Raw genomic sequence first — 24,813 nt, forward strand, 5'->3', positions numbered from 1 at the left:
GATAAGGAGCAAGATGGCTGCTGTTGGTTGGGTGGATAAGGAGCAAGATGGCTGCCCTGCAACAAGGTGGCGGTTGTTGAGCGATGGCAGAGGTCAAGATGGCTGCCGTTGGTTGCAGAGACAGCAAGCAAGATGGCTGACGTTGGTTGTAGAGACAGCGAGCAAGATGGCCGCCGACGGTTGCAGAGACAGCGAGTAAGATGGCTGCTATTGGTTGGGTAGATAAGGAGCAAGATGGCTGCCCTGCAACAAGGTGGCAGTTGTTGAGTGATGGCAGAGGTCAAGATGGCCGCCGTTGGTTGCAGAGACAGCAAGCAAGATGGCCGACGGTTATAGAGACAGTGAGCAAGATGGCTGCCGTTGGTTGTAGAGACAGCGAGCAAGATGGCCGCCGCCGGTTGCAGAGACAGCGAGCAAGATGGCTGCCGTTGGTTGGGTAGATAAGGAGCAAGATGGCTGCCGTTGGTTGGGTAGATAAGGAGCAAGATGGCTGCCCTGCAACAGGGTGGCTGTTGTTGAGTGGTGGTTGGGATCAAAATGGCTGCAAGATGGCCGCCGGTGGTAGCGTAGATCGAGAGCAAGATGGCTGCCATCGGTTGGGGAGATCAACGGCAAGATGGCCGCCACCCTGGGGCATTATGGTCTGGAATCAAGATGGCCGCCAGCTTGCCAGGATGGCCACCATTGGTTGTGTAACTCAAGGGCAAGATGGCCGCCAGCCACTGGCTGCTGCTGAGTGGGGGGTGGGATCAAGATGGCCGCCGTTATGCAGATGAGAGGCAAGATGGCCGCCAACATGATGGCAGAGCAAGGCCGCCATTGGCCGAGCCGGCCAAGATGGCCGCCGTTGCCACGCCCACATCCAAGATGGCGGCTGTTGGCGGCCATCTTGAATTACACCGTTGCCACGGCAACCTGGCGGCCATCTTGAATCCTATTGCCTGTAGAAGGGGCTGGTGGCCATCTTGAACCGCCATCTTGACTCCTATCGGCTGCAGAAGGGCTGGCGGCCATCTTGGCCTGCCATCTTGAATCCTATTGGCTGTAGAGGGGTTGGTGGCCATCTTGGCCTGCCATCTTTAATCCTATTGGCTGTAGAAGGTGCTGGTGGCCATCTTGACCCACCATCTTGACTCCTATTGGCTGTAGAAGGTGCTGGTGGCCATCTTGACTCACCATCTTGACTCCTATTGGCTGTAGAAGGGGCTGGCAGCCATCTTGAATCCTGTTGGCTTTAGAAGGGGCTGGCAGCCATCTTTAATCCTGTTGCCTGTAGACGGGGCTGGTGGCCATCTTGAATCCTATTGGCTGTAGAAGGGGCTGGCGGCCATCTTGACCCACCATCTTGAATCCTATTGGCTGTAGAAGGGGCTGGTGGCCATCTTGAATCCTGTTGCCTGTAGAAGGGGCTGGTGGCCATCTTGAATCCTATTGGCTGTAGAAGGGGCTGGCGGCCATCTTGACCCACCATCTTGAATCCTATTGGCTGCAGAAGGTGCTGGTGGCTGTCTTGAATCCTATTGGCTGTAGAAGTCGTTGGCGGCCATCTTGAACCACCATCTTGAATTCTATTGGCTGTAGAAGGCGCTGGCGGCCATCTTGGCTCCCCATCATCCATTCCCTGGGCAACCCAGAGCTGTGTTGGGGGGTCAGTGGCCATCTTGGCCCCTCTGCCATGTAGCCCTGCAGCCACCTTGGCCCCCCTCCGGCCACGGCAGCCATCTTGCACTGCCATTCTGAGGACGGCCATCTTGGCAGCCATCTTGAAGCCCCTCCCACTCCCCCCTACTAACACCCCCCCACCCCAGCAGGGTGCCCCCATTTTTTGGGGGGAATCGAGCGTTTTTTGGGTGATAATTTGGGGCGGGGGTAGAGAAATGTCCCCCTCGGCATTAAACCTTCAGTTTTTGGTGGAAATTTCTGGATTTTTGTGGTTTTTATTAAAAATTATTATTTCTGGGTCCCCCTGAGGACATTTTGGCGGGGGGGGGGGCGCCCCTGGCCACTTGGACCCCCCGGGGTGGCCCCGGCTGCCTGGAGCCGTTTGGGGCGGGTGGTAATTAGGCCACGGGGTGGGGGTAGGGCTCTTAATGAGCTTGACGAGCTCGTTAAGAAGGAGATGCCAGGGCCGGGTGCCCAGAAACCTGCGTCCCTGCTACTGTGTCCCCCCCCCCGTGTCCCTCCCCCTTGTGTCCCCCCCCCCAACCTGGGCCTGGAGCCCAGTGGCCTCATTAACGAGGTAGGACAGAGGGGGGCGGGGCCACGGCGCTGACGTCATTGGGGGGGAGAGAGACACTAAAATCCCCCCGATTTGCCCCAAATACCTTCGCTCCCCCCCCGCCCCCCCCAGTTGGCAGAGTCCAATCAAGGCCCCCCCCCAATTAACCCCCTCAAATCCCCCCCAATTAACCCCCTCAAATCCCCCCTCCCCAATTAACCCCCTCAAATCCCCCTCCCTAATTAACCCCCCTCTAATTAAGAGCCCACCAGTTAACGTGTCCCAATTAAAAAAGCCACTAATTAATGCTCCCCCAGTGCACTCCCCAATTAACAGCCCCCCAATTAACCCCCTCAAATCCCCCCAATTAACCCCTCAAATCCCTCCTCCCCAATTAACCCCCTCAAATTTCCCCTCCCCAATTAACCCCCTCAAATCCCCCCAATTAACCCCCTCAAATCCCCAATTAACCCCCTCAAATCCCCCCTCCCTAATTAACCCCCTCAAATTTCCCCTCCCCAATTAACCCCCTCAAATCCCCCAATTAACCCCGTCAACCCCCCAGTTAACCCCCTCAAATCCTCCCCAATTAACCCCCTCAAATCCCCCCTCCATAATTAACCCCCTCAAATCCCCCCCAATTAATTAACCCCCTCAAATCCCCCCAATTAACCCCCTCAAGTCCTCCCCAATTAACCCCCTCAAATCCCCCTCCCTAACACCCCTCTAATTAAGAGCCCACCAGTTAACATATCCCAATTAAAAAAAGCCACTCATTAATGCTCCCCCAGTGCACTCCCCAATTAATAGCCCCCCAATTAACCCCCTCAAATCCCCCCAATTAACCCCTCAAATCCCTCCTCCCCAATTAACCCCCTCAAATTTCCCCTCCCTAATTAACCCCCTCAAATCCCCCCAATTAACCCCCTCAAATCCCCAATTAACCCCTTCAAATCCCCCTCCCTAATTAACCCCCTCAAATCCCCCCTCCCTAATTAACCCCCTCAAATTTCCCCTCCCCAATTAACCCCCTCAAATCCCCCAATTAACCCCCTCAACCCCCCAGTTAACCCCCTCAAATCCCCCCTCCCTAATTAACCCTCTCAAATCCCCCCCAATTAACCCCCTCAAATCCCCCCAATTAACCCCCTCAAATCCCTCCTCCCTAATTAACCCCCTCAAATCCCCCAATTAACCCCCTCAAATCCTCCCTCCCCAATTAACCCCCTCAAATCCTCCCTCCCCAATTAACCCCCTCAAATCCTCCCTCCCCAATTAACCCCCTCAAATCCCTCCTCCCCAATTAACCCCCTCAAATTTCCCCTCCCTAATTAACCCCCTCAAATCCCCCAATTAACCCCCTCAATCCGCCAATTAACCCCCTCAAATCCTCCCCAATTAACCCCCTCAAATCCCCCCCAATTAACCCCCTCAAATCCTCCTCCCTAATTAACCCCCCTCTAATTAAGAGCCCACCAGTTAACGTGTCCCAATTAAAAAAGCCACTAATTAATGCTCCCCCAGTGCACTCCCCAATTAACAGCCCCCCCAATTAACCCCCTCAAATCCCCCCAATTAATTCCCTCAAATCCCCCTCCCCAATTAACCCCCTCAAATCCCCCCTCCCTAATTAACCCCCTCAAATCCCCCTCCCCAATTAACCCCCTCAAATCCCCCCTCCCTAATTAACCCCCTCAAATCCCCCCTCCCTAATTAACCCCCTCAAATCCCCCCAATTAACCCCCTCAAATCCCCCCCAATTAACCCCCTCAAATCCCCCTCCCTAATTAACACCCCTCTAATTAAGAGCCCACCAGTTAACATGTCCCAATTAAAAAAAGCCACTCATTAATGCTCCCCCAGTGCACTCCTCAATTAATAGCCCCCCAATTAACGACCCCCGATAGACGACACACCCCAATTCACAGCTGCCTAAGATACCCCCTAATTAACAGCTCCTAATTAGCACCCCCGTTAATACCCCCCTATTAAGAGCCTCCAATAGATCCCCCCCAATTAAATGTCCCCCAATTAACAGCCCCTAATAGAGATCCCCTAATTAAAACCTCTCAATTTATAGCTCCTAATAGAGACCATCCAATTAACAACCCCCCAATAGCCCCTAATAAAGACCCCTCTAATTAACAGCCCCTAATAGAAACCCCTCTAATTAACAGCCCCACTTAACAGCCCCAATAGAAACCCCTCTAATTAACAGCCCCCAATTAAAACCTAATAGAAGCCACTCTAATTAACAGCCCCCAATTAATAGGACCTAACAGAGACCCCTCTAATTAACAGCCCTCAATTAATAAGACCTAACAGAGACCTAATAGGACCTAATAGAGACCCCTCTAATTAACAGCCCCAATTAATAGCCCCAATAGAAACCCCTCTAATTAATAGCCCTTAACAGGGACCCCTCTAATTAACAGCTCCAATTAATAGCCCCTAATAGAAACCCCTCTAATTAACAGCCCCACTTAATAGCCCCAATAGAAACCCCTCTAATTAATAGCCCCTCATAGAAACCCCCCCAATTAACACCCCCCAAACACCCACACACCCCCCAAATTAACACCTCCCAATTAATTAACCTTTAATTAACCCCCTGGAACCACCTCAAATTGCCCCCCCGAATCAACCCTCCCCATAGACACCCCAAATAACACCCCCCCCCAAATTACCACCCCCCCTAATTAACCCCCTTAATTACCCACCAAGACGCCCCACCCCCCCAGTGACCCACTTGCTGGGGGGGGGAGGGGCAAATCCCCCCCTAATCCCCCCCCTAATCTGGGCCAGATGGTGCCGCCCCCCCCCCCCCCCCCCCCCCCCCCCCCCACGAGGCGTTTCAAGGTCACGGTCAAGGTCACGGAGGAATTTTCCAGACTGAGGCTTGGCCGGACCCAAACTGGGACACCAGTAACACCCCTCCATGGACTGGGACCCCCCCAGTAGCCCCATATTGGGAACCACGCCCCCAAACTGGGATACCCCCCCCCCATTTGCCCCATATTAGGGGTCTCTCTCCCCCCCCCTCCCCCTTTGCCTCCCCACCTTCCCAGTTACCCCATACTGGGGTTCTCCCCTTTAAACTGGGACCCCCAGTAACACCCCCCCATGGACTGGGACCCCCCCAGTAGCCCCATATTGGGAACCACGCCCCCAAACTGGGATACCCCCCCCCCATTTGCCCCATATTAGGGGTCTCTCTCCCCCCCCTCCCCCTTTGCCCCCCCACCTTCCCAGTTACCCCATACTGGGGTTCTCCCCTTTAAACTGGGACCCCCAGTAACACCCCCCCATGGACTGGGACTCCCCCAGTTACCCCATACTGGGAACCACCCCCCCCAAACTGGGACAACCCCCCCCCCCCCAATTAACCCTTATTAGTAGTCTCTCCTTCCTCCCTCTTTGCCCCCCCCACCTTCCCAGTTACCCCATACTGGAGGTCTCCCTCTTAAACTGGGACACCCAGTAACACCCCCATGGACTGAGACCTCCCAGTTACCACATACTGGTTGGACATGAGGAAGCATTTCTTCTCAGCAAGGGTCATTAGACACTGGAAGGGGCTGCCCAGGGAGGTGGTGGAGTCACCATCTCTGGAGGGATCCAAAAGCCGTGGAGATGTGGTGCTGAGGGACGTGGTCAGTGGTGGCCTTGGCAGTGCTGGGTTATGGTTGGACTTGGAGAATCCATGAGGTTGGCAGAGCCCTCTGGGCTCATCGAGTCCAACCAGTGCCCTGACAGCACCATGGCAACGTAACTTGATGGTCTTCAAGGTCCTTCCCAACCCAAAGCTCCTCTCCAAGCATTTCTTCTCCAAAAGGGTCATTAGACACTGGAAGGGGCTGCCCAGGGAGGTGGTGGAGTCACCATCTCTGGAGGGGTTTAAGACAAGACTGGACGTGGCACTTAGTGCCCTGGTCTAGTTGCCATGGTGGTGTCAGGGCAATGGTTGGACTCGATGATCTCAGAGGGCTCTTCCAACCTGGTTGGTTGATTCTGTTTGATTCTGTCTCAATGATCTCAAAAAAGGTCTTCTCCAACCAAAACGATTCCATGATTCAAAGGAAGACCAGGAGAGCATCCAGGCTCTGAAGGTGATGAGACGGCTGGAGCATCTCTCCGATGAGGAAGGGTTGAGGGAGCTGGGGCTGTTCAGCCTGGAGAAGACTCAGAGAGGACCTTCTCAATGCCTTCTCGGTGACCCAACAGTTGTGGAGGCCCAAAGACTGTGGAGACCCAATGGTTGTGGTGAACCAACAGTTGTGATGTCAAGGGGGTGGGGGCCAGACTCTTCTCAGTGGTGGCCAGCACCAGGACAAGGGGCAATGGGCACAAACTGAACCATGGGACGTTCCATCAGAATCTGAGAAGAAACTTCTTGGCTTTGAGGGTGCCAGAGCCCTGGCACAGGCTGCCCAGGGCGGTGGTGGAGTCTCCTTCTCTGGAGATACTCCAAATCCACCTGGACGTGACAGTGTGCGACATGCTCTGGGTGACCCTACTTTGGCAGGAGGTTGGCCTAGATGATCTCCATGGAGGTGCCTTCCAACCCAACCTGTTCTAGGAGTTTATGATGACTGGATGATCTCCAGAGATCCCAACTCCAACCAGACTGGGATTCTGAGGGGGCTTGGAGGAACCTGACCTGCTGGAAGATGGCCCTGCTCCTTTGGCTTGGACTAGGTGGACCTTCAGGAGTCCCTTCCAACCCAACCCATGAGTCTACAAAGGGTCTATGGAGCCACCACTGTTCATGGCAACTGGTGCCACCAGTCAGTGGTGGCCATGTCACATGGGGCAGCAGGTCACCAGCGTGTCACAATGGGCAGTAGCCACAGCAGTGATGTGTCACCGTAGCAACGGCGGTGATGTCACCATGATGTCACAACGGGTCTGTGACACGGCCACGCAGAGGTCACGAAAGGGGCCGCAGGGTCAGTCCTGCACCCGGCAGAAGTGTCTGTAGGACGAAGAGGGTGGAGCTCCTCCACAACTGGCGCCACTATGGAACAATTGCTGAGTGTGACGGGGACACACAAGGACTTCTGGGATGGGTTGAACCCCACCATGATGCCCAGCATCACCGCTGAAGGTACAGGCACCCACAGCCACCGCAGGGAGGTTGTGGTGACCCAAAGGTTGTGGAGAACCAACGGTTGTGGTGACCCAAAGATTGTGGAGACCCAGTGGTTGTGGTGACCCAACAGTTGTGATGTCCCAAAGGTTGTGGAGACCCAAATGTTGTGGAGACCCAACAGTTGTGATGTCCCAAAGGTTGTGGTGACCCAACAGTTGTGGAGACCCAACAGTTGTGGAGACTCAAAGATTGTGGAGCCCCAACTGTTGTGGAGACCCAACGGTTGTGGTGAACCAACAGTTGTGATGTCCCAAAGGTTGTGGAGACCCAACAGTATCAGTGACCCAAAGGTTGTGGTGAACCAACAGTTGTGATGTCCCAAAGCTTGTGGTGACCCAGCATTTGCAGTGACCCAGTGGTTGCAGTGACCCAAAGGTTGTGGTGACCCAACAGTTGTGACGTTCCCAAAGGTTGTGGAGACCCAACGGTTGTGGTGATCCAACAGTTGTGATGTCCCAAAGGTTGTGGTGACACAATAGTTGTGACTTCCCAAAGGTTGTGGTGACCCAACGGTTGCAGCGTTGCATGGACGAGACTCAGCACTGTGGCCATCTCAGGGGGGTGTCTTCATCTGGGGCTGGGGGGGGGGTGGTGGTGACACTTTGCATCTGCCACCGCACCACAGCTCAGGGGGTGGTGGAGGGTTGAGGGTCGGTGGACGGGGAGCATGACCTGGTTTTCCTTTGCTTTCCAGAGCGAAAAGCCATCTGGGACATGGTGGCTTACTACATTGAGGAACAGCTCATGCAGGGCAAGGTAGGTTGACACCCACCATTTTCCTTGGCCACCCAGAGGGGTGGGGAGTCTCCAGGGCCCTGGGCCATGACCTGCAGGTCCTCTTCCTCTGCCTCAAAAAGCAAGAAACTCACCCCAAAAGTCCCCACTGACGGACAAACAGGGCTCGTGCACGGGTGGTGTCACCTGCAGTAGGTGGTGGTGTCACCTGGGGTAGGTGGTGGTGGACCACAACAGGGCTGTTCCTGGTCACTGGAGACCCCCTGGATGCCCTCGGGCTGCTTCTACCTCCAGCGCTGCTGGAGAAGGACCTGGCATCTCCTCTCCAAAGCTCTCCCCCCGACCCTGGCTGGTGCCTCTACCAACCCAAAGCACCATCCTTGGTCAGGGACACCTCTAGACCTTCCCTCTGGTCAACCCTCACCCTTCTCTTCTGCTCCAGGGGGTCCGAATTCCCGCCCTCGGCTCCTTCGACGTCATCCGAGAACGGATCCAGGTTGAAGACGAGGTGGTGACAGTCCAGAGGCCCGTGTTTCACCTGGCCAGGAACCTCACGGATGTCCACAACCTGGTGGACGACAAGTCCTACCTGCCCGGTAAGATGGTGGATCAAACCCTGGGTCTGAAATGCTTCTCTAAAGGTCCAAAAATGGGGGTGGTGTTTTTCCAAGACCGTGACATGCAGCCCTTGAAGATGCCACCAGGTGACATCTCCAACCTTCTCATGTGCTTCTCCCCAGGCAACAAGGAGTTGGAGCCCCTCAAATACGCCAAGGTGGCCGTGGCCACCGGCATGTCCCGGCAGAAGGTGGAGGACTGCATCCAGGGCACCATGTCCCTCCTCTCTTGCTGCCTGGGGAAGGGTGAGAACGTGGCCCTGGTCCTACGGGACATCGGGGTGTTGCTGATCGAGGGCACGAAGGTGCAGATGAAGTTCTACTACGACTTCCTGGGGCTGTTGTCCGGGAAGGAGACCTTGGAGAAAGCTGTTTTTAAGGTGAGTGGTTTGGCTTCTCCGCGGTGTGGGCGGTGCCTCAGCCACGTTGAGGACATATGAGAACATCCTTCCATCTTTGGCCTTCTCTGATATCTAGTCCCTCAACCACAATGAGGACATCCTTCCATCTTTGGGCTCCTCCAATATCTAGTCCCTCAACCACATTGAGGACATCCTTCCATCTTTGGCCTCCTCCAATATTGAGTGTCTCAGTCATGTTGAGGACGTCCTTCCATCTTTGGGCTCCTCTGATATTGAGTGGCTCAACCACATTGAGGACGTCCTTCCATCTTTGGCCACCTCCAATATCCAGTGCCTCAGCCACGTTGAGGACATCTGAGAACATCCTGCCATCTTTGGGCTCCTCTGATGTCTACTGCCTCAACCACAACGAGGACATCCTGCCATCTTTGGCCTCTGATATCTAGTCCCTCAGCCATGTTGAGGACATCCTGCCATCTTTGGTGTCCTCCAATATTGAGTGCCTCAGCCATGCTGAGAACATCCTGCCACCTTTGTGCTCCTCCATTGCAGGTCCCCCTGCTGATGGACACGGTGGTGTCCCGGACGATACCTGTGGCCTCCCTGACTTTCTCCGGCCGGGTCATCGCCTTTCCCAAGTGAGTACGTTGGCGGCTGTAGCTCAACGTAGCGTTTGGACTTGGGAGAACCATGGTGGGCTTGGGAGAACCATGGTGGGCTTGGGAGAACCATGGTGGGCTTGGGAGAACCATGGTGGGGTTGGGAGAACCATGGTGGACTTGGGAGAACTATGGTGGGCTTGGGAGAACCGTGGTGGGGTTGGGAGAACCATGGTAGGGTTGGGAGAACCATGGTGAGCTTGGGAGAACCGTGGTGGACTTGGGAGAACTATGGTGGGCTTGGGAGAACTATGGTGGGCTTGGGAGAACCATGGTGGGCTTGAGAGAACCATGGTGAGCTTGGGAGAACCGTGGTGGGCTTGAGAGAACCATGGTGAGCTTGGGAGAACCGTGGTGAGCTTGGGAGAACCGTGGTGGGGTTGGGAGAACCATGGTGAGCTTGGGAGAACCATGGTGGGCTTGGGAGAACCATGGTGGGGTTGGGAGAACCATGGTGGGCTTAGGAGAACCATGGTGGGCTTGGGAGAACCGTGGTGGGGTTGGGAGAACCATGGTGGTGTTGGGAGAACCATGGTAGGGTTGGGAGAACCGTGGTGGGGTTGGGAGAACCATGGTAGGGTTGGGAGAACCATGGTGGGCTTGGGAGAACCGTGGTGGGGTTGGGAGAACCATGGTGGGGTTGGGAGAACCGTGGTGGGCTTGGGAGAACCATGGTAGGGTTGGGAGAACCATGGTGGGCTTGGGAGAACCATGGTGGGCTTGGGAGAACCGTGGTGGGGTTGGGCGAACTATGGTGGGGTTGGGCGGACCACAGTGGGCTTGGGAGAACTATGGTGGGGTTGGGAGAACCATGGTAGACTTGGGAGAACCGTGGTGGGCTTGGGAGGACCATGGTGGGGTTGGGAGAACCATGGCGGGGTTGGGCAAACACCAGCACCAAAAATGTGCCTGTGGTCGCGGGGAGCGGCCAGGGCTGGGTGGTGCCCTGGCTCACGTCGGTGTCTTCTCCTTGTTTCCAGGTTTGGAGTAGAGACCGTGACCAAACCGCAGTCCAGGCTTGTTCTTCTCAAGAGCTTGACACGGATCTCTGATGAGGAGAAGGAGATGAAGAGAGAACATCTGCCACCTATCATACACGGTAGGACGAGCAAAGTGGCTCCTTCCCAACCCTGGAGATGATGATGATGATGATGATGATGATGATTGATGATTGATGATGATTGTTGATGGTGATTGATGATGATTGATGATGATGATGATTGATGATGATGATGATGATGATGATGATTAATGATGACGATGATTGATGATGATGATTAATGATGATGATTAATGATGATGATTGATGGTGATTAATGATGACAATGATTGATGATGATGATGATGATGATGATGATTGATGATGATGATGATTGATGATCATTGATGATGATGATGATGATTGATGATGATGATTGATGATGATTGATGATGATTGATGATGATTGATGATTGATGATGATTGATGATTGATGATGATGATGATTGATGATGATGATTGATGATGATTGATGATGATGATGATGATTGATGATGATTGATGATGATTGACGATGATTGACGATGATGATTGATGATGATTGATGATGATGATAATGATGATGATTGATGATGATTGATGATGATTGATGATGATGATGATGATTGATGATGATGATTGATGATGATGGAAAAAAACACATCAGAAATGGGGACCCGGGGCAGGAGGCGGTGTGAGGGTGGCCATGAGGGGAGAAGACATCTGGGGAGGAGGCCTGAGCGCCCCCCCCAGGTGTCACCAGAGCTGGCAGTGTCACAGAGATGCTCTTCTGACCAGGTGTCTCCTTTCTGGTTCCAGGGGGTGCTCTTGGTTCTGTCTTCCCTCCTCCTCCAGGCTGGCTTGAAGCTGAAGTACCGCGGTTCTGGGAGGTCAAGGGACAGAAGAAGAAAAGGCCTTTGGCCAGGTGAGGTTGGAGGCTCAGGGTGATGTCCAGAGAGGTGGGAGATGCCCCATCTCTGGGAACATTCAAGGTCAGGTTGGACGGGGTTTGGAGCAACCTGATCTGGTTGAAGATGTCCCTGCTCATGGCAGGGGGAGGTTGGACCTCTGATGGACCTCTAAAGGTTCCTTCCAACCCAAACTAGTCTATGATTGGAAGTGTCCAAGGTCAAGTTGGATGGGCTTGGAGCAACCTGATCTAGTTGAAGATGCCCCTGCTCATGGCAGGGGGAGGTTGGACCTCTGGTGGACCTTTAAAGGTTCCTTCCAACCCAAACGAGTCTATGATTGGAAGGGGTCAAGGTCAAGTGGGGTGGGGCTTGGAGCAACCTGATCTGGTTGCAGATGTCCCTGCTCATGGCAGATGGACCTTCCAACCCAAACTACTCCATGAGGTTGTGATCTCCTGACCCAGCAAGAGCCCGTTCCCCACCCCCAACCACTCGCCCTTCATCGTCATCCCCTTGACTGCTGGTGGCCATGACCACACCATTGACCATCTCCATGGTGGCCATGACTGTAACATCCCCATGACCACACCACTGGCCATCCCCTTGACTGCTGGTGGCCATGACTGTAGCTGTCCCCACAACCACGCCACTGGCCATCCCTTTGACTGCTGGTGGCCACAACCACACCATTGACCATCCCCATGGTGGCCATGACTGTAGCCATCTCCCTGACCATGCCACTGGCCATCCCCTTGACTGGTGGTGGCCATGACCATACGGCTGACCAGCCCCATGGTGGCCATGACTGTAGCTGCCCCCACAACCATGCCACTGGCCATCCCCTTGACTGCTGGTGGCCACGACCACACCATTGACCATCCCCATGGGGGCCATGACTGTAGCCATGCCAGTGACCATCCCCTTGACTGTTGGTGGCCATGACCACACCATTGACCATCCCCATGGGAGCCATGACTGTAGCCATACCCATGACCACACCATTGACCATCCCCATGGGAGCCATGACTGTAGCCATCCCCATGACCACACCACTGGCCATCCCCTTGACTGCTGGTGGCCATGACCACACCATTGACCATCCCCATGGGGGCCATGACTGTAGCCAACCCCATGACCACACCACTGGCCATCCCCTTGACTGCTGGTGGCCACGACCACACCATTGACCATCTCCATGGTGGCCATGACTGTAACATCCCCATGACCATGCCACTGGCCATCCCCTTGACTGCTGGTGGCCACGACCACACCATTGACCATCCCCATGGTGGCCATGACTGTAACATCCCCATGACCACACCAGTGGCCATCCCCTTGACTGCTGGTGGCCAGACCCATCACGTCCTCAGGCAGACCTCCCCCGTTGTGTCCTTCCAGGCCGAGGCAGGATTCCTCCGCCAAGAAGAAGCTCCAGCGAGGCCAAGCCAAGGCCAAAGCCAAAGACCAAGTCCCACCACAGAGCCAGGAGGGGGCAGGAGGAGCTGGAGTAGGAACATTGGAGAAAGTCCTCGCTGACATCGAGGCGGCCAAGGCGGCGGAGGAGGCCAAGGCGGCGGAGGTGGCCAGGGTGGTGGAGGCGGTGGAGGCGGCGAAGGCGGCGAAGGCGCCCAAAGCCAAACCCCGCCAGCGTCAGCCAACCATGGACCTCCAGACGCCGGTGGTAGCCATATTGTCAGCCAGGAGCTCTGAGGACAGCCTGGAGGAGGAGGAGGAGGCCACCTCCGAGGTGCTCCGGTGGCAGAAGCTGAGACCGAGACTCGACATGAGATGCCCAGAGTCGATGAGGTCGGAAGAGGCCTCTGGGGTCACCGCGGCCAACCATTGGCCTGACACCACCATGGCAACCAGACCGTAGCACTAAGTGCCATGTCCAGTCTTAAACCCCTCCAGAAGTAGTCAAGTTAGGTCTGGAGAAGTCCTGGCCAGTGCTGGAACAACCTCAGAAGCCAGCGAGCGCTGAGGCTGGCCGGCTCGAGGAGCCCTTCGGTGGCCACGGCTGGTTTTGGTCCAACCGATGGAGGAGGGAACCAGCTCAACGCCCTGAAGACCCCCCGGGCGCTGCCTTGGCCGGGGAGAGCGGGGAAGGGATGAATAAACCATGGAGAAGGCGCGGGAGAGCGTCGGCTTCTTTAGTTGGTGGCCACCAGAACAGGAGAGGTTTGGCTGGTTGGCCCCCTCCCCCATGGCCATGCCTCACCATGATCCCCATGGTGGCCATGACTGTAGCCATCCCCACAACCACACCACTGGCCATCCCCTTGACTGCTGGTGGCCACAACCACACCATTGACCATCCCCATGGTGGCCATGACCACACCATTGACCATCCCCATGGTGGCCACGACCACACCACTGACCATCCCCATGGTGGCCACGACTGCAGCCGTCCCCACGACCACCCCCATGCCTGCTGGTGGCCATGCCGCAGGGTTGCCCACCCCCATGACGTCATGGACCCATGACAGGTGACCATCAGCACCGTCATCGTGGCCATGACCACATGGTTGACCATCCCCATGGTGGCCATGACTGTAACATCCCCATGACCACACCACTGGCCAACCCCTTGTCTGCTGGTGGCCATGACCACACCATTGACCATCCCCATGGGGGCCATGACTGTAGCCATCCCCACGACCACACCACTGGCCACTCCCATGCCTGCTGGTGGCCATGACCACACGGTTGACCATCCCCATGGTGGCCATGACTGTAGCCGCCCCCACGACCACCCCCATGCCTGCTGGAGGCCATGCCATAGGGTTGACCAGCCCCATGGTGGCCATGACTGTAGCCAACCCCACGACCACACCACTGGCCATCCCCTTGACTGCTGGTGGCCACGACCACACCATTGACCATCCCCATGGTGGCCATGACTGTAGCCAACCCCATGACCACACCACTGGCCATCCCCTTGACTGCTGGTGGCCATGACCACATCATTGACCATCCCCATGGTGGCCATGACTGTAGCCATCCCCACGACCCCACCACTGGCCATCCCCTTGACTGCTGGTGGCCATGACCACATCATTGACCATCCCCATGGTGGCCATGACCACACAGTTGACCATCCCCCATGGTGGCCACGACCACACCACTGACCATCCCCATGGTGGCCATGACTGTAGCCATCCCCACAACCACCCCCATGCCTGCTGGTGGCCATGCCGCAGGGTTGCCCACCCCCATGACCTCATGGCCCCACGGCAGGTGACCCGTGCCACCCCCGCGGGTGCCGGTGACGCCGAGGGACGGGCGGAGCCGGGGCCGTAGCCAAGGAACCGGGTTTTATTCTGCTGCGGTTAAACAAGTGCCCGAGCCCCGAGGGTGGGGGGGGGCCCTGGGGACACCGGGGGACCCCGGGGGGGGGACACCGGAGCCACCCGGCCACCGGGGTGTCCCCCCCCGCCCCCGCCCCCGGGGATATATATATATATTCATATTTATAGATGCAGTGGTCCTCGTCACCCCCCCCACACCCCCACCCATGGGTGCTGCCCCATCCACCGCACCGGATTTAGGGTGAAACGAGGCATTTTTGGCAGTGTGGGGCCCCCCCCTCCCCTCCCCCCACTGGGTTGGGGAGGGGGCGGGGGTGGGGGAGGGGGGGCCCCCCACGGCCCCCCCCCCGTCTCAGTCGTCGATGCAGATGACCTCGCCCCCGCGCGGCTCCTTCTTCTCCGGCCCTTCGGCCTCGCGCTCCCGTTTCACCAGCACCGGGGGCCCGTTGGCGGCGGCTGTGGGTGGGGGGGGGGACACCCAGGTGTTGGGTGGGGGGGGGGGGCAGACACCCACCCCCCCACACACTGACACCCTCCTGGGGACCCAGGTGTCCCTCTGATAGAGCCAGGTGTCACCACCCATGGACCCAGGAACCCTTCTCTGATGGACCTGATGTCCAGGTGACCCCAGCATGGACCCAGATGTCCAGGTGACCCCATCCATGGACCCAAGCATCAGGGTGTCCCCACCCATGGACCCTTCTCTGATGGACCCAATGTCCAGGTGACCCCACCCATGGACCTGGGTGTCCAGGTGACCCCACCCATGGACCCAGGAACCCTTCTCTGATGGACCCACACGTCCAGGTGACCCCACCCATGGACCCAGGAACCCTTCTCTGATGGACCCACACGTCCAGGTGACCCCACCCATGGACCCAGGAACCCTTCTCTGACGGACTCAGACGTCCAGGTGACCCACCCATGGACCCATGGACTCTTCTCTGATGGACCCAATGTCCAAGCTCTCCCACCCATGGACCGAGGCATCTGGGTGCCCCCACCCATGGCCCCAGGGGTCCGGGTGCTCACCAGTGATGAAGGAGCCGGGTGGCATCTGGCTGTAGTTGGCCCCTCCAGGGGGGAGGGCTCCGGCCGGGGGGGTCCCAAAGGTGCCCCCGTAGCTCTGGGGGGTGGCGTAGGGCCCCGGCGGGAAGGTCTGCAAAGATGGGGACACCGTTGTCACCCCCCGCCCCGCTGCCACCCTGTTGCCACCAGGATGGGGCAGGGGGAGGTGCTCCTGGAGAGGTCTGGATGGGGCGAGTGTCCCCACGGGAGGAGCATCCCCTCGTGTCCCCAGGGCTGAAGGTGTTCCCAAGCCAGGGCTGTCCCCAAGGGGGTGGCCCTGGGGGCAGGGTGTCCCCAATCTGGGTCCCCAGGTAATGGGTGTCCTAGGTGGGGCGGGGGGGGGGTCCTCAAGGTGAAGGATGTCCCCAAGGTGAAGGATGTCCCCAAGGTAGACTGACCTCAAAGTAGGCAGGGGGGGACACAACTGTCCCTCAAGGCAGGGGATGTCCCCAGAGTGAGAGGTGTCCCCAAGGAAAAGGTGTCCCCAAGGTGGGATGTCCCCAAGGTGGGAAGTCCTTAAGGTGAGGGATGTCCCCAAGTTGGGGGCATGTCCCCAAGAAAAGGATGTCCCCAGGGCAAGAACCATCCCCAAAGCGAGGGGTGTCCCCAGGGTGCCGGCTGTCCGCAAGGTGCCCAATCCCCCAGGGCAGGGATGTCCCCAGGGCGGAGGAGGGTCCCCGTGGTGGTGACTCACGGGCGGGGGGTGGCTCTCGGTGCCCTTGCTGGCGAGGCGGCTGAGGATGCTGCGCTCCGACATCTGGAGGCGGGCGGCGATGGGGGGGATGCGCGAGAGGGTGGCGGGCAGGCGGGTGACGTCCGCCTTCATGTCGCTCAGCAGCTCCTCCAGCTGGTTCAGCACTGGCACCCGGGAGAGAGAGAGAGAGAGAGAGGGAGAAAGAGGGGCGGGAGGGGCCCGTCAGCGTCGGGGGGCCGCCCTGGGCCTACTCACAACTTACTCATAGGTTACTCATAGGTTACTCAGAGGCTACTCAGAGGCTACTGGAAGCGGGGGGGTGGTGGGGGTGGAGATACTCACGTGAGAGGAGGGGAGGGGAGAGGGAGGGGAAGCCTGAGAGCTACTCAAGGGATACACCTAGTTGGGGGGATGCAGCAGCGGGGAGTGGGAGCATGCTCCAGGGTGGGAGGACTCAGAGGTACTCTGGGTATGAGCCTTGAGTACACTGGGAGTACTCCGGGTGTACTGCTTACACACTCCAGGTCTACTCCTTAAACACACTGGAGGTTGGACTATTTACTCTGAATACATTCCCTAGACACACTGGAGATACTTCAGGTTTACTCTTTACACTCTGGGTATACTCCTTAGACACACCAGAGATACTCCAGACATACTCTTTAGACACAGAGATACTCCAGATCTACTCCTTAGACACTCTGGGCACAGTCCTCAGACCCACCAGAGATACTCTGGGCGTACTCCTTACATACTCCAGCTCTACTGTCTAGACACACTGGAGATACTCTGCGTACACTCTTTAGAGACACCAGAGATACTCCAAGCATATCGCTTCGGCACTGGAGGGTCTATGCTGTGACTACACTGGAGATACTCCAAACATACTCCTTACACACCCCAGTAAACTCTCTAGACACACCAGAGCTGTTCCAGGGATAACGATTAGCAACACCTGAGATACTCCGGGTATACTCCTTAGTCACTCTGGGCATATTCTGTCGATACACCAGAGATACTCTGGGTATGTTCCTTAGACACCCTGGATACACTCTTTAAGCACTCTGGAGATACTCTGGATATACTCCTTAGACACACTAAAGATACTCCAGGGATACACCAGAGATACTCCAGATCCACACTATAGCCGCACCAGAGATACTCTGGGCATCCTCATCGCTTGCTCCCGCCTCAGGGCTAAGAGGCTGCAGCCACATTACCGATACTCTGGGGATACTTGTTACACAGGCCCCAGATCCTCCAGGTACACGGCTAAGGGCCTGTTAAAGCTACTCAGGAAATACTCATCAGATACCCTAGACATGCTCTGCACAAATCCATCAGCCTACACCAACGATACTCATTGCTTACTCCAGTGAGACTGCTGGCAAAGACATTAAAGACACTAGAGATACTCTGGGCTTACTCAGCACATTCCTCCGGAGTACTCCAAGCTTACTCATTAAATCTGCCAGAGATACTCTGGGCATACACAGAAGTACTCTGGGAAAACAGTGTCCACGCCCCAGGGATACTCCGGGCAAAGCCGTTACATGCAAGCAGGGACACCCCACCCGTACATCAGCATTACTCCAGGCTTACTCATTACATGCACCAGGGATACTCTGGCCACCGGGATACTCAGAATATACTCCTTCCATGCCCCCAGAATACTCCAGGCAAATGCATGACATACTCCAGAAGTACACGGGACATACTAGTGACATACTCCAGACTTACACGACAGATACTCAGCAGATAACATCTTAGCGCAAAGCGACAGAGGCACCCGCCTGCTCCTCACGCACCCCAAAGCCCCTCGGCCGCCCTAAATCCACACCCCCGCCTTACTCCGAGCTTACTCTGAGGTTACTCCAGGTTTACTCACACCCCGGAAACCCCCTCAGGGACCTTCCAGCAGCTGCCCCGCCGCCCCCCTCGCCCCCCTCGCCCTCCCTCCGGCCGCCAGAAAGCGCACGCAGAGCAAGGATACACCGGGAGCCGGTTGGGAGGAGAACCCCACTTTAATGATCGAGAGCCGCGGTACAGAGGAGCGAGGCGCTACACGGGGCGTCCGCGCCGGGCGTGCCGCCGGCCCCCCCCGCCTCTTACCCTTGTGTAGGACGGCGTTCGCGGGCTTGTTGCCCGCCAGCGACTCCTTGGACAAGTGCTGGTGGCTCTCGGCCAGGCACTCGACCTCGGCGAAGCGGGTGTTGAGGGCCATGGCGGGGTGGCTGGGGTCCTGCGTCATGTTCAGGTAGGCGGCGCGCCGGAGCTGCTCCTCGATCACCAGCGCCTGCTCCAGCAGCTGGGGAGGGCGGGAGGGGGAGGGAGAGGGGTGGCGGGGGGGACCCAGGTATAGGAGCACCCAACCGTGACCTCACCAGTCACCAGAGTCCAGTGGGGACCCAACGCTGACCTCAGACCTCAACAAGGCCAAGGAAGGACCCAGGTGTTGGGGCACCCAACTCTGACCTCACCAGTCACCAGAGTCCAGGGGGGACCCAACGCTGACCTCAGACCTCAACGGGGTCAAGGAAGGACCCGGGTGTTGGGGCACCCAACTCTGACGTCACCCATCGCTAGAGTCCAGAGGGGACCCAACTCTGACCTCACCCATGCCTTAGAGGACCCAGGAGTCTGGGCACCCAACTGACCTCACACCCCAACAAGGTCCAGAGGGGACCCTAGTGTCTGGGCACCCAACCGACCTCAGACCTCAAGAGGGTCAAGGAAGGACCTAGGTGTTGGGGCACCCAACTCTGATCTCACACCCCAACAAGGTCAAGGAAGGACCCAGGTGTTGGGGCACCCAACGCTGACCTCAGACCTCAACAAGGTCAAGGAGGGACCCAGGTGTTGGGGCACCCAACTCTGACCTCACACCTCAAGAGGGTCAAGGAAGGACCCATGTATTGGGGCACCCAACTCTGACCTCACCCCTCAACAAGGTCAAGGAGGGACCCAAGTGTCTGGGCACCCAACTCTGACCTCACACCTCAACAAGGTCAAGGAAGGACCCACGTGTTGGGGCACCCAACTCTGACCTCACACCTCAACAAGGTCAAGGAAGGACCCACATGTTGGGGCACCCAACTCTGACCTCACACCTCAACAAGGTCAAGGAAGGACCCACGTGTTGGGGCACCCAACTGACCTCAGACCCCAACAAGGCCAAGGAAGGACCCAGGTGTAGGAGCACCCAACTCTGACGTCACCCATCGCTAGAGTCCAGAGTGGACCCAATGCTGACCTCAGGCCCCAACAACACCCAGAGGGGACCCACATGTCTGGGCACCCAACTGACCTCAGACCTCAAGAGGGTCAAGGAAGGACCTAGGTGTTGGGGCACCCAACTCTGACCTCACACCCCAACAAGGCCAAGGAAGAACCCAGGCGTTGGGGCACCCAACTCTGACCTCGCCCATGGCTTGGAGCACCCAACTCTGACCTCACCCCCACCCCCACCACCCAGAGGGGACCCACGCGTTGGGGCACCCAACTCTCCCCTGACCACCCACCCTCTTCCTCCCACACCCCTCCTACACGCAGCCCCTCATTGGCCAACCGTCACCCTCTTGTGCGCGGCCCATGTGCAAGCCCCGCCCCCTTTCCATGGCCACCTCCCACCACCCCCTCCCCAGGCCTGGGCACTTGTGCAAGAACCTGTTGTGCCCAGACCCTCGTGCAAGGCCCTCGTGCAAGCCCAGCCCTCACACGAGCCTGGCCCTTGTGTGAGGCTCTTGTGCACAGAAGCAGCTGCCACATGTGCTCCTCGCCCCACCCCCGTGCGAGTGCCACCCCCATGCAAGTGCCACCCTCGTGTGAGTGCCACCCCCGTGCGAGTGCCACCCCCGTGCGAGTGCCACCCTCATGCAAGTGCCACCCCCGTGCGAGTGCCGCCCCCGTGCGCTCACCTTGAAGCGGCGTGCGAGGAACTTGTTCTTCATCTCGAGGAAGTTCCCTTTGGAGGCTTCGCCCTTGAAGGGTTCGTTGATGACCCCGAAGGCGCCGTCGTTCTGGATGTCCGTCCAGCGGGCGTAGCCGTGGCTGCGCGCTAAGGACTGTCACCGTGTCACCATGTCACCCTGTCCCCAACGTCCCCCTCACCCCCCATATCCAGCGCACGGAGCCGTGGCTGAGTGCCAAGAGCTGCCACCTCATCACTACCCCCGTGTCACCATCACCACATCACTGTCACCATGTCACCATCACCATGTCACCATCACCACGTCACCATCACTGTCACTATGTGACCTTGTCCCCAACGTCCCCCTCACCCCCCATATCCAGCGCACGGAGCCGTGGCTGAGTGCCAGGAGCTGCTGCCTCGTCACTACCCCCGTGTCACCATCACCACATCACTGTAACCATCACCACGTCACCATCACCATGTCACCATCACTGTCACCATGTCACCATCACTGTCACCATGTCACCCTGTCCCCAACGTCCCCCTCACCCCCCATATCCAGCGCATGGAGCTGTGGCTGAGTGCCAAGAGCTGCCGCCTCGTCACTACCCCTGTGTCACCATCACAACGTCACCATCACCATCACCATGTCACCATCACTGTCACTATGTGACCTTGTCCCCAACGTCCCCCTGCCCCCCACATCCAGCGCATGGAGCCATGGCTGAGTGTCAAGAGCTGCCGCCTTGTCACTACCCCCGTGTCACCATCCCCATGTCACCATCACCACGTCACCATCACCACGTCACCATCACTGTCACTATGTGACCTTGTCCCCAACGTCCCCCTCACCCCCCACATCCAGCACATGGAGACGTGGCTGAGTGCCAAGAGCTGCCGCCTTGTCACTACCCCCGTGTCACCATCCCCACGTCACCATCACCATCACCACGTCACCATCACCACGTCACCATCACCATCACTGTCACCATCACTGTCACCATCACCACATCACCGTGTCACCCTGTCCCCAACGTCCCCCTCACCCCCCATATCCAGCGCACGGAGCCGTGGCTGAGTGCCAAGAGCTGCCACCTCGTCACTACCCCGTGTCACCATCACCATCACCACGTCACCATCACTGTCACCGTGTCACCATCACTATATTACCATCACTGTCACCATGTCACCATCACTGTCACCACGTCACCCTGTCCCCAACGTCCCCCTCAGCCCCCACATCCAGCACATGGAGATGTGGCTGAGTGCCAAGAGCTGCCGCCTCGTCACTACCCCGTGTCACCATCACCATCACCATGACACCATCATCATCACTGTCACCATGTCACCGTCACCATGTCACCATCACCATCACTGTCACCATGTCACCATCACCGTGTCACCTTGTCCCCAGCACCCCCCAGGTCATCACCCAGCCATTACACAGAGGCGTGGATGCACGTTAGGGACTGTCACCACCACGTCACCGTCACCACCACGTCACTGTCACTGCGCCACCACGACTTCACCGTCACCAAGTCACCGCAACGATGTCACCGCGTCACCCTGTCCCCAACATCCCTCTCATCCCCCCCCGTCATCCCCTGCCCAGCACACAGAGCTGTGGCTGCACACTAAGGACTGTCACTGTGTCACCCTGTCCCCGTGTCACCCTGTCCCCAACGTCACCTCCTTCTCCCACCTCCCCTCTAAGGACAGCCACCAGTGTCACCACGACACCATGTCCCCAACGTCACCTCCTCCTCCCACCTCACCTTCCCCTAAGGACAGCCACCAGTGTCACCGTGTCCCCAACGTCACCTCCTCCTCCCACCTCACCTTCCCCTAAGGACAGCCACCAGTGTCACCGTGTCACCACATCCCCAACGTCACCTCCTCCTCCCACCTCACCTCCCCCTAAGGACAGCCACCAGTGTCACCGTGTCCCCAACGTCACCTCCTCCTCCCACCTCACCTCCCCCTAAAGACTGTCCCCAGTGCCACCATCACCGCTGTCCCCAACATCACCACCACCCACAGACCCCACCCATGGGTCACCCCCCACCTTGGTGTCACCCTCCTTGGTGCTGCCACTGCCATCGGCCCCGGGGAGGATGACAGCACCCATGGGGGGGACCCAAGATGTGCCGGGGGGGTCCCAGGTGTCTGGGGGGGACCCAGGTGTCTGGGGGGACACCCAGGGGTGACAGGGGGACCCAGATGTCTGGGGGGGACCCAGGGGTGACAAGGGGGACCCAGGTGTCTGGGGGGGGACCCAGGGGTGACAGGGGGAGCCAGGGGTGACAGGGGGACCCAGATGCGCTGGGGGGGACCCAGGTGTCTGGGGGAGACCCAGGGGTGACATGGGGACCCAGGTGTCTGGGGGGACACCCAGGGGTGCCAGGGAGGTGCCAGGGGGGTGCCGGAAGGATACAGGACGATGCCGGCCAGCAGCCAGTAGTCGTGGCGCCGGTGCCAGATCTCGTTGAGCTTCCCCGAGGAGATGGCGGCGCGCTCCTCGTTCTGCCACAGCGTGTGCAGCTCTGGGGTGGGGTGGGCGTCAGGTACGTGGGACCCCCGGCGTGTCCCCCACCTCTGTGTCCCCCCAGTGTCACCCGCTCACCCGTGAAGCCGCCGTCGGCGATGTTGAACATGAACCGCGGCTTCTCGGCCCTGTCGTCCCGCCGGCCGTTGGCGCGCGGCTCCAGCTTGGGCTCCCTCTCGGCCTTCGCCTCCTCTGCGTGGGGGGGTGGGGGGTGACGGGGGGACACGGGGGGACACAGGGGGGGTCACCACAATCCTCTGCCCCCCCCAAACCACCCCCAGCCCCCCTGAGCCACCAGGAAAACATCCGCAGGTCTCAGCCATCAGTAGGCTTCAGAGTGAACGCGGCACAATTAAGCAGCAGAGCGCTGCAGGCGCAGCCCTGCCCTTAAACCCCACCCCCCACCCTCAGGCCACGCCCCCACCCTCAGGCCACGCCCCCTCCCCCCCCAGGCCCCGCCCCCAGGCACCTCGTTTAGGGTCGGGGTCCCCCAGCCGCTCCTTGGGCTCCTCCTCGGGGGGTTTCTCGTCGCCCTTCTCGCCCCCGGGACCCTTCTCGGCCTCGGCGCCTGCGGGGGGGGACACCCGAATGTCCCCTGGAGGGGTGGGGGGACACCCAGATGTCCCCTGGAGGGGTGGGGGGCACCCCGCCACCCGGGGTGGGGTGGGGGGGGTCTCACCTGGTCGCTCCTCGCGGGCCGGGGGCCCTTCGGCCTCGGGCTCCCGCTGTCCCTCCTCGTCCTCCCCCTTCCGCGGCCCTTCGGCCTCGCTGCCGTCGCCCGGGGACGGTGGCACCTCGGGGACAGGGGGCTGAGGGGACAGGGAGGGGAAGGTGGCACCTCGGGTTCCCCTGTCGTGACATCCCCCCGCCCTGCACCCTTGGAGTGACAGGGGGGGACGTGGGGACAATGGTGGGGAGGGGACAGGGATAGAGGGGACATGGGGACAGAGAGGGGACAGGGACAGAGGGGACAGGGATGGGGACAGAGAGGGGACAGGGACAGAGGGGACAAGGACAGAGGGGACAGGGGACAGGGATAGGGAGAGGGGACAGGGATGGGGAGAGAAGGGACAAGGAGAGAGGGGACAAGGAGAGAGGGGACAAGGAGAGAGGGGACAAGGACAGAGGGGACAGGGACAGAGGGGACAGGGACAGAGGGGACAGGGGACAGGGATGGGGAGAGGGGACAGGGGACAGGAGACAGGGATGGGGAGAGAAGGGACAAGGACAGAGAGGACAAGGACAGAGGGGACAGGGACAGAGGGGACAAGGACAGAGGAGACAGGGATGGGGAGAGGGGACAGGGACAGGGATGGGGAGAGAGGGGACACAGACAGAGGGGACAGGGACAGGGGACAGGGATGGGGAGAGAGGGAACAGGATTGGGGACAGGGACAGGGACACGGACACAGGGTCAGGGTGGGGGAAGGGGACAGAGAGGGGACAGGGACAAGAACAGGAGGGTGACAACAGCGTTGGGGACAGAGACAGGGTTGGGGACAGGGACAAGGACAGGGTTGGGGGGCCATGAGTGGGGATGGGGTGGGAACAGGGTTGGGGACAAGGAAGACATGACTGGAGACAGGGTTGGGGACAGGGAGGACAGGGTTGGG

The 24,813-nt window shown here is 58.5% G+C and overlaps 1 protein-coding gene across 2 annotated transcripts in view; it reads right to left on the reverse strand.

The window, feature by feature from the left end:
- Positions 1 to 14,969: 14,969 nt before the first annotated feature.
- CHD3 (chromodomain helicase DNA binding protein 3) overlaps positions 14,970 to 24,813 on the reverse strand; it is an 86,931-nt gene continuing 77,087 nt past the window's right edge. For both annotated transcript variants that reach the window (XM_068424772.1, XM_068424771.1), the window contains exons 33-41: positions 23,880 to 24,009; positions 23,670 to 23,768; positions 23,279 to 23,392; positions 23,090 to 23,198; positions 20,660 to 20,792; positions 18,855 to 19,050; positions 16,743 to 16,906; positions 16,013 to 16,139; positions 14,970 to 15,436 (exon numbers count right to left, since the gene is read on the reverse strand). In XM_068424772.1, the coding sequence (XP_068280873.1) occupies positions 15,333 to 15,436; positions 16,013 to 16,139; positions 16,743 to 16,906; positions 18,855 to 19,050; positions 20,660 to 20,792; positions 23,090 to 23,198; positions 23,279 to 23,392; positions 23,670 to 23,768; positions 23,880 to 24,009 (1,176 nt within the window). In that variant the 3' untranslated portion in view covers positions 14,970 to 15,332. The remainder of the gene's footprint in view (positions 15,437 to 16,012; positions 16,140 to 16,742; positions 16,907 to 18,854; positions 19,051 to 20,659; positions 20,793 to 23,089; positions 23,199 to 23,278; positions 23,393 to 23,669; positions 23,769 to 23,879; positions 24,010 to 24,813) is intronic.

This window comes from Nyctibius grandis, unplaced genomic scaffold (assembly GCF_013368605.1).
Source record: "Nyctibius grandis isolate bNycGra1 unplaced genomic scaffold, bNycGra1.pri scaffold_71_arrow_ctg1, whole genome shotgun sequence".
In the NCBI taxonomy this organism is placed as follows: domain Eukaryota; kingdom Metazoa; phylum Chordata; class Aves; order Nyctibiiformes; family Nyctibiidae; genus Nyctibius; species Nyctibius grandis.